At 37.9% G+C, this 10,659-nt stretch overlaps 1 protein-coding gene across 2 annotated transcripts in view; it reads right to left on the reverse strand.

The window, feature by feature from the left end:
* Window positions 1–8,599, reverse strand: part of mcu (mitochondrial calcium uniporter) — a 62,261-nt gene extending 53,662 nt beyond the window's left edge. For both annotated transcript variants that reach the window (XM_024297718.2, XM_024297717.2), the window contains exon 1: window positions 8,358–8,599. In XM_024297718.2, coding sequence (XP_024153486.1) covers window positions 8,358–8,474 — 117 coding nt within the window. In that variant the 5' untranslated portion in view covers window positions 8,475–8,599. The remainder of the gene's footprint in view (window positions 1–8,357) is intronic.
* Between the last annotated feature and the right edge of the window lie 2,060 nt (window positions 8,600–10,659).

Genomic DNA, 10,659 nt, shown 5'->3' on the forward strand with positions numbered 1-10,659 from the left:
CTTTACCATCTGGACAAAAACAAGCAGTAAGAGGGGAATTTTCCCTCTGAAATGATGCTTTGGATCACTTAACATAATATTTAGCATTTATACCACTTCCCTTTGCTGGTTAATTCCCATACAACAGTTGCAGCAGCGCAGACTCTGTATCTATGATGTGTCAAAACAAATGGTCCACTTCATGTGAAAAACAATTGAAATGTAAAAGTATAAAATATCATGATATTTTAATTTCTGATAGTAGACACTTGTAGGGCATTATCCATTACTTAAATCACACAGCAGTAACTAACTTGCATCTACACAATAAATAGATTTTTGTATCTTGAAGTAAACGAGTCCCAAAACCAAATAAAACCTAGTTATGTTTGAACTGCAGAAATTCAGGTGTTTTTTCCTCCAAAGAGTGCTCCAACTTCACGACTCCACAGGGCACCATTTCTCTAAGCACAGCAACACTGCCTCCATGCTGTAAATAAACTAAAATAAAAATTCCGGAAAACATTGCCCAATAAAAACACAGCATAAAAAGAAGAGCACAGGGATCATAACTTAAGACAAATAGTAAATTTCTCCAGATGCCAAAGCACTGCCAAAAGTGCAATCATTCAGTCTGGTGACGCTGGTGCAACAAAGATAAGTTGCCCTAAAGAAGAGGGAACTATCATGCCTGCCTGACGCTTCAAGATTGGCTTCTCTCTTCTATTTCCTTTTCACTGCTCTGCAACTCACCATCTAAAACCAATCAGTAAAGAGAGGGCAGACTGTACTGAGCTCTGCAAAGCTTTCCAATTGTTTTAAGTTCCTCTAATCTTTTCAAATTGAATGGATTCCGCCATACCGATCTAGAAATTATTGAGGGTTTTTTAAAGGCTATCTAAAGTAAATGCACTCTATAGCATCTCATTTGTTTAGCAATTTTAAACCTCAAAACAGTTTCATCATAGAGGCTTTGCTTCACCCACTCCAGTTGTACTGATGTGGAAACTGTAAGTTTGTAATGATCTGTAGTGGAGGAGAATGCTATGCTACATACACTGGACTGCAAACTTATTCGATAAATTAATCATTTCGTTACTAACTTCTGCAGAATCAATTTACCTACAAGGATCAGCTTTCATACTCATTAGATTCTCAAGCACACGGACACTGCAGATAAGTTTAAGTCCAGATAACCAAAGGTTGAGATGAAGGTTGAAGAAGCAGCCAGATATTAACAGACATGATGATTGCACTTGTCTAAAACTAGGAGTGTGCCAAAATATCGAAATTACGATGTATCTAGACCTGCGATTGATTCTCGATGGGATCTCACCAAATATCTATCTTTTATTTTGTTTGAAGAGGCTGTGGCTTTGGTTGGATAGGGGGCGTGCGTTTCCAGACTGGATGTCGAGAGCATCAATCAGCCTGACAGCTACTTAAATTATTTAATTTTGTTTCTGTTGTTAACAACAATTCTGCACTAAGTAGTAGCACTGCTGTTCATTTTTACTATCGTTAGCTGTGAATTTTACAGATAATTCTAATCCAGTTGGTGTCAATGCTAGTCAAAGTCATAGTATTACTGATTTCAGGAATGTTGCACAAAAGTGTCTATTTGCTGTATAAAATAAGACACAAGTAGTATATTATGATTGTGTACAAGCTAAAAAATAAATGGGGACATATTTTCCTAAAAAATATGTGTTCTGAGAGTTAGAGTTTTTTGAGGTGATTTTGATCAATTATTGCAGTATTGCAATATCATCGATATCGTGAGCCATGTATCGCATTGTAACGTGAGGTACCCAGTAATTCCTAGCTCTATCTAAAACCTTGTGGGTAGCTTTATATTTTGTGGGTGTCCCATACAGGGACTCCTTGGTGATCCCGTAGAGCATTTTTTTCCACAGACATGCTGTGAGCGACAGGTGATAGCAAAAACTTTTACAACCCATTTTTTCAACTCTTTGCATGTAGCCTAAATATTGGAAATTAGACATTTAGATTCGAAGAGTGTAGTTTGTACAGGCATCATACAGGTACTTACGTATCATACATCCCTTATGCACACTTGTGCGTACGGCATTTACGCACGGTCAGTAAGGGTCAAGTACCGGTACTCTAATCTTACCAACATCTACAGTGCGGCGTAAGGGCACCACATGACAGCATCACCCATATGTCATAAGCGTGTGCAGCTTCCATTATCCTTGCAAATACTTTACAATACACTTACCAGACACAAGACAATGGTACAGTCCACCATGACCTCCCTTGAGGTGGCTGCACAAGACTCAAGGGAAATGCATCACACTCCTGGGCTCCCTTTAAGATGCAGCCCCGCCTCTTTACGCCCCTCGAGGGCATGAACAACCCAACAACCTGCAGCACCTGTTTGGCTGCATGCTACTAAGGCTTGGAGTAAAACACAGAAAAGTAAGGATGAATACTGCACTGCGATTGTCAGTATTTTCCATCCAGGTGAAGGAACCAACTGCAGGACAAGTAATTCCAAAACAAGTATGCGGAACACAACTTTAGAATTAAAAATACATTTTCTTTGACTGAAGAATCCTGATACTCTTTGATAAGATATGATGACTAAGATAAATTGTCTTTAAACAATGACATGTTAGTACATTTGCAAAACTGCATGTGAAAACATTTAAAAAACAAAACAAAAGTGAAGCTTAAATAGTTTACAACAAAGTCAAATGTTGGGGAAAAGCACACCAAGCAGGTTAGGACCTCACACCAGAGAAACCAAAGAACTGAGACACTGAAACGACCAAGTCCAAACTAAACCCAGCAGACGTGCTGTGGCGGGACCTTCAAAGAGCTTCAACCAATGAATGCCTCCAAAAGCTGAAGCAGCAAAGACAGAAATCTACGCCAGACATTCGAACAAACAAATGATAACAAAGATGCACTAATTTGATTTTTGATAACATTTTTTAACCACATATTGCTGGATACAGTAACCTACAGTATATGTCATTTTCCAACTTTTATTTTCATTTGTTGAAGATCCAACACCAAGAAAGAACACAAAGAATTAAACATAGAAATGAACAAGTACAAATCACAAATATATTGTATTACCTGCGAAAATGCTGTTGTGAATGCTTTAAGCTAAAACTGATAGCTAGCTAAAAATGCTGAAGCTGATAGCTGGAAATGCTGAAGCCTAAAGCTCTCTAAAATACTAGCTAAATGCCAAATTAGCAAAAAAAAAAAGGAAAGATTTTGCCAAAACAGCTAGCATAATGCTGAAATATTAGCAAAACTCCAAATTAGCCTAAAAAAGCTGGAAAACATGTCTAAATTAGCCAAAAACAGCTAGCATAATGCTGAAATAAAAGCTACACTCCAAATGACCATGAAACCCAGTAGCTGCTGAACATTTTAAAGTTGAATGGTGTCTATCTGAAAGTATGCAGAAGTTCAAAAGTTTCAAAGTGTACAAAGTTTTTGAAAGATTTGAGCAATTTCTCATTCATTTCCTGTGGTGCACATTTTGCTCAATATTTCAAAAACTATAACATTTATGAATACCAAGATACAAGCAGTAATGTGCTGAACGAGCTGAATGTTTTGATACCAAGATTGCGTAAATTGTTGAAAGTGTGATTGAGTTTTTTACAGTATGTGCTAAAAATGTACGGAAAATCGCTAAAGAATCACTATAGTGTGAATGCTTACTAAGCATTCACACAATAACTGAAACCATAAAGCATTAAAAACCATTTTGGTATGTAATGGACCATGTCTTGAGATTGTTAACAAATTGGAGTTTGGATCCATTACATGTTGCGATTTCTTTTTTTTTTTTAATAAAACCTAATGTGTTACTAACAATTGCACCTATTCAGTCCCCATTAAGTGAAAAAAATGTTTTGTGCTCTGTACTGGACTAAATGAATGTATGCAAGACTGTAGATGAAGTTCGACACCATTCTGTCCATCAGGGCTCCAGAACATTAATGAACCTGTCTGTCTATGTCGTTTTGCAATCACTCAGCTCATCTTATCAGGTTCAGCACAACCACAAGCTCAGTCACTCTCTTATCACCCTAATCCGGATAACTTTAGCACAGAGTCCATGAAGGCAGAGGGAATAAATTAGTTTACTCTGGCTGCACTGACTGGATTAAAACCCCAAAGAGTGGACCTGACCCCATCACTCCAACAGCTAGCAGCAGCAGATGCTCAATTCAGTTGAACAGCTTGGTTGGATAACATTTTTTAAGTTTTTGCATAAAAGCAAATTATAAAGAAAATCTAGGTGTTTATCAACCTTTGTGTAAAGACTTGTTGAGTGGATTTGTAGTGACTCAACATTAGCAGGAGTATTTCCTACGACAGCTGACTTGATGGTTCTCTATTGCAGTGAATGTCTGCCTCTGGAGCAGATTGTCGACTTTTCAGCAGGACTCTGAAGCACGAGTCCTATTGCCAATTAAAAACGGACTCTAGACAGAAGCTCTGGTCTTCCAGTGAAGCATGTGAAGCTAATTTAAAACAAACTCTAAATTATTCCATGTAGCTGCGCATTAAAGCAGTCTTAACAGATTTATCTTAACATATGTCTTCAATGTTGCATATTCTAATAGAGAATTCAATATACAAAATTCATTTGTAAAGAACGTCTACTCTAGTGTCAAGTAAGTAGCCAAAAGTATACCGAGTATGAAGAAATTTATTATTTTTATTGCATTAAGTAATCAAATTGTTGGTCCTCTTTATTATTATTCTTCAAACTTCTTAATTTTCCAAATTCTTATCATTTTTTTGTACTTTGTGTCCATTTTCAGCTACTGAAAGTTTCAGCTATTCAGCTCATTGAGGACATCAGTGCTCTCTTTGGAAATATCTTCAGCAACTGAAAGTTTTTCAGCAATTCAAAAAAATATTTAAAAACATTAAACTTTCAGCTATGATAATAAAAGCATATTTCAGTAATAAAAAATATTAAAACATGCATTTATTTAGCTTGTTTTGAACTGTCAATACTTTTTAAACTAATGTTCTTTATAATTGCTGAAATATTATAAATTAAGTTTATGATAAAACTAGAGTGTAACTCATTCATAATTTTTCTGGCATAATGTAGTAATCTCTGTTGGTTTTAAAATGTGTGGGCAAATATGTTTTTGTAAACTCTCCAGAGTAACATCACGCATCCAACATGTTAAGTGAAAAAATGTATTGAATCCAATATTGCGCAATTGTGCAAACAGTTTTGAACACATGAGTCTGAAACGAGCACCTTTAGTACTTTAAAGCCTCTGAAATCTGACGACGTTAATTTTATCTCGGTCTCGTATACAGATAGTAAAATGTACACAAATGTTTGAGCTGTAGAATCTGAGCTTTGTACTCAGATTCAGGAACACAAATGACTGGCAGCAAAACAGAGACATTTAAGAAAGTCTGTAGGATGAGGACAATGTAAATCTCTGCTTTTAAATGATTCAAATCCATCAGAACTTTTTTTTATTCTTTAATCAAAACACTTAAAACTTCAATAGTCTATTTTTTGTGTTATTGAGGTCATCTTTAGCTTTTTGTTTTATACTTTCTTCAAAAAGTAGAGCATTAGCAAACCTTAAAAACCCACTCCAATCATTTTGATCTATTTTCTAAGTGTCCCCAGTGTTCTTTTTTTATTAAGATTATGCGGTTTAGCTTAAATTAAAAGAAACTTGTGTCATTTTCTAGGACACACTTTGGACATTTGTCTCTAAGTTGAGGGCAGGACTTGGCGTGAAAGTTACTGCTGCATCAAACCAATATTAGAGCTATCCAGCAGTGGAGATTAAAGCTGGATGCCAGCTCAAATGAAGAAAACCATCATCAGAGAAATGCCACATTTTCATTGGAGTGGAAGAAAGACGTAAACTTCAGACACAGTATAAGCAGTGTGACAAAGTAAAGTGTCAGTGGTTGGTTATGCAGGTATGCATGCAAGAATTCCAACATTTTCTTGGATATATCCTTCAATAATCTTTCAGGAAATGGTTGATGTTTTATACCTTTAGTCAACTTTGCATTTTTACAGTCTTACATTTTCTGCAATGTGTCTTCATCTAGGTAATGTTGATGATCATAAAGCTCTTCTTCAGCATTTACTGCCTATTCAGCTAACATGTTAGCCATTATGCAACCTCAGCAAAAGCCTATTCAAAGTTATGCAGGAAATCTACTTTTAATTATTCTAAAATTAGACACAAGTTAGTTCATCTGAATGACATCTTTCTGCTCATGCAATGAAGATCTAGTCATGGTAAATAGTTGTCTAAAAACTCAAAGTTCTGCTGAATTTGCCACAAGAAGGCTTTAACAATTAGTGTTTCTGTAAATTAGGAGTGTCCTTTCCCCCAAACCAACACAGCTGTATTACATTTTGCTTGTGTGACTTGACTGTGGCATAAACTCAAGCGTGAAACCCTCCAGACTGCAGCGAGCCCACACATGGGTCCAGAGGTTTTCCTGTCACAGAAACAGTTCATCGAACAGGAGGAGAGAAAAATGACAACCGCAGAGTCTGACATCAAATGGAAATCAGATGGCCTAAATGCTAAAACATCGCTGGGGGGGGGTCTAAACGGGCCAAGGAGAGCGTGATAGTGAGGCTCCACAGACAGTAACGAGACAGTGATTTAAAGTCCCTCTCCAATCAGCTTTTGATCCATTGTAAAAGTGTTCTCATTGGTCTTTTAATTATGATTATGTGGTTTTTAGACCAAATCAAAAACCTGTGTCGTTTTCTGGGACACTAGCTATGTCCGAATTCCCTCAATACTCCCCAACTACTAAAAAAATAAAAGTCCGGAACTATTTAGACACCATGCTCAACACTTTTATTTTTTTTTTTTACTTTTTTAAACAGCAAATATAATTGATTTCCCCAAATTAATACAAAATTTTTACAAAGACTATTTATTTATAAATCAACTGTGTTCTGATGAGGAAAATTTGAATGATTTATAAAAAAATAAAAATTTTTACAATTGAAAATGTGTTCAAATGCAATACACACTGTTTTTTGCAGAGACTTCTGGGAAAATTAAACAATAGATGTTCATCTTTGATCACTAGATTTTGAAATTGTAGAATCGGACAGTACATACGTAATGAGAAGTGAAGCGATTATAGTTTCTGCTGGAAGTCATTCATTACAAATTCGTCTCAGTTGTGGTTGGGACTGTTGGTGTGGAGTAAACCTGCTCCTACTTCCCATCATCGATCTGTTTGCACTCTCTCCTGCTAGCTTACAGCCCCTCACACCCCCCAACGTAACATTACTGCTGCAACAAAAATGGTACGTAAATGTTGGAGCTCTATATCCAGCCCTGCAGTTGTGAGCCAGATGTCAGTCCAGACGAGGAGAGCATAGATGTACATGGATCTGTTTAGTTGAGTTTGAGCTACATTTTCTTTATCTATGTCCTCCATTATAAAAAAAAAAGATAACAAGATGGGGCTACTGGGCTTCTCCTCTCACTTCACCCAGCTTTTTCATAAAGCAAACAGAGGAAGTAACGAATGCAGGAGGAAGCTCTGCAACAGATTTGTACTTTCCGTTAAACAAAGCATCTCTGCTGCTGCACAGCAGCCATGAACCAGACCTGCATCAGCTTGCAGGAAAACCCAGGATCTCCCTGAATGGGGAAACACCCAGGGAGGGGGGAAACAGCAGGCTGGCTGGGCGGGTCTGACATCATCCAAGTGCAAGCCTCCATCTTCATGGGATGTCTCATATGTGTGCATGCACACAAAGTGAAACTCTGAGACCCCCCCCCCCCTCTCTCTCACTCAGATATGTCAGGGCTTCTTCCTCTCCGGATGTTCATTATTCTGAGTTTCTCCTGCTGCACCACCTCAGGCTCTCTGCAGTCCACTATTGCAGGAGAAGGGTCACGGATCACCTTCTCCAGAACCTCCTGCACCTTCAAGCTGGTCACCAGCAGCCGTTACCCCCTCCCCAAATAAAAACAGCCTCACATCGCAATGCAGATGGCTCACTCCTGCCGATCAGACCCACACCGCCTGATAAGTGTCCCTGGAAAGTTGAAGGACGCGTCGGGTTTTTTGCGTGAGAACGGCGGTGTCGGTGAGTGCTCCACAAAAAGCTGCATTGCCCCTGTCACAGCCCAACGTCCCGCCGAGGCTTCACTGGCCGCTCCACACACGCGAGGACTCGCTTTTGCGCAAGACGGAATGTCAAGAAAAAAAAACGATTCAGAGAAATCCTGAGGCTAGTTAGCTTTTACTTCCTTAGCAAACCGCAGCTGCCTCCCCGGTCCAGCCCGCCCGCCTTGGCCGGACTCCGCTCCCCGTGTGAGCGCTCACGCGGACCGGGAACTTACCGGGCTTATGTGCTGATGCCGTCGCTGTGAGGACACAACAAGTGCGGGGAGGCTGCCGGCCACGGCTCCGCCGCTCCGGGATAAGAGGAGGACCGATCTGCACACTTTCCCAGCCATCGCTGTAGTGAACGCTCGCCGGGAAGGAGACTCTGCTGCGGGCGGGCGGACCGAGAGGCACCGAGGGGAAGAGCGAGGCTGGTGGGCGGGTTGTGGGGCTGGACTACGGCTTCACACACATGCCCAGTGCTGCACCACTATGCAAAGATAAATCACTCCATAGACACTCTGCGTGGAAAGAGGGGGAAACATCAGCCACTGTGCCAAACATCCATTACTCAGCTTCTTCACTGAAATCCACAGCAGTCTTAGGTGGGCAGCACACTATATTAGCAAGCACATATTTAGAGTTAAAAATGTAGACGTTTTTATTGGGGTTTAAGACTTTTGTTTTAAAAAAAATCAATTTCATCTTTTGCATTTCTTCTTATTTCTTTCATAAACGAATGGAAGCAGAAATATTGCATAAAACTGACACTTCAGCAGTACCCTTAGCAGAAACTAGTAGGATACAAAAAGTAGTACGGTTAAAGTGAGGCAGTACACTTAAAGTTTACCTATTATGTACTATTGTAACATTATATGTTCCAACTTAGTGTTAAGAAGTACTTAGTATACTTCCTACACACATACATGGTCTATATCACCTGGTAATTATATCTGGCCCTCCAGATCAATATTATTTTATAGTTATTAATGGCCCAATGTAATCTTGTGCTTATTTTTAACTTGTGTAATTTTGACATAACATATTTTCTATGGAGAGCATAAGTTATTTCATGTTTTAGGTTGATTTATGGAGTAATATTATTACCTTTTTTATTCATTATGTTAAAAAGGTTATGGTTTTAAAGTTTAAAAAATAGCATTCTGCTAGCTTTTTGGACTGTTTTGGCATTTACTAACGTTTCTCTTAGGCTATTTTGAAGTTTAGCTAATATTTCAGCTACATTATAGCTGTTTTGGCTAATTTGGGCTTTTTCCGTTTTTACGCTTTTTAGTTTAGCTAATATTTCAACCACATGCTAGCTGTTTTGGCTAATTTAAGCTGTTTTTTTGTGTTTAGCTAATGTTTCAGCTAAATACTAGCATTTTTGTCTAATTTAGGCTATTTTCTGTTTCTTTGGCTATTTCGAAGTTTAGCTGTTTTTTTCAGCTATATGCTAGCTGCTTTGACCAACCTAAATAAACCTTTCTTTTTTTAGCTTTTTAGGGTAATTTTTCATTTAGCTAATATTTTTGCAGGCTTTCAGCTTCAGCATTTTCAGCTATTAACTTCAGTGATTTCAGCTATCAACTTCAGCATTTTCAGCTCCAGCATTTTCAGCTATCAACTTCAGCATTTTCAGCTCCAGCATTTTCAGCTATCAGCTTCAGCATTTTCAGCTATCAGCTTCAGCATTTTCAGCTATCAGCTTCAGCATTTTTAGCTATCAATTCCAGCATCTCCAGCTATCAGCACTAGCATCTTCAACGGCCAAATTCAGCTTACAGCATTCACACTAGCATAATTGCAGGTATCGTGTTCATAATTATTAAAAAGTAAGGGTTTTTTAAAAAATTGTTTTTGAGTGTTCCATAATGTTTACCCTGTTCAGCCCGTGACCTAAGTGTGTTTTAGATTTTGGCCCCCTGTGCGATTGAGTTTGACACTCATGGTCTATAGTATACTTGCTAAACACATACTCAAGTAGGCCTACACTTTTGAAAAAAAAGAACTTCAAGTGTACTGGTTTTGCAGAGGCAAAAGGGTCTAGTTATTCTGTATAAGGTGTGCAAAATTATAAGTAAGCAAACATTCATATATTTCAAGATAAATCTATATTTTTTTATTTGATTTGAGTGCTTTTGTTTTGAAAACTTCTACTTTATGTTTTGCACATCGTATGTAATGCATGAATCTAGTATAATCATCTGCAATACATAAAACGTTAACAAAACTGCCAATCTGTGCTGCAGCAGTACCCTTTGCAAAAAGTAATCTATTTAAGTGTACTACAAATATACTTAGTGTGTACTAAAAAAATGAGCCTGTTTGTTTTGAAGTTTCCTTTTTATATGCAATCAAATACTCAAGATATCACAAGTCTGAAGAAATATTCAGTTAGTTTACTTAGTACACCACCTTTACCCGGCCTATCGTAGATTTGCTATACTTTTACTCAAGTATACTTCAAAATAAACTAAAGTACAGTTAAATAGATTACTTTATTACTTTATTTTGCTAGGTATACTTGAGTATAAG

The sequence above is a fragment of the Oryzias melastigma genome, linkage group LG15, assembly GCF_002922805.2.
Source record: "Oryzias melastigma strain HK-1 linkage group LG15, ASM292280v2, whole genome shotgun sequence".
NCBI classification, from domain to species: domain Eukaryota; kingdom Metazoa; phylum Chordata; class Actinopteri; order Beloniformes; family Adrianichthyidae; genus Oryzias; species Oryzias melastigma.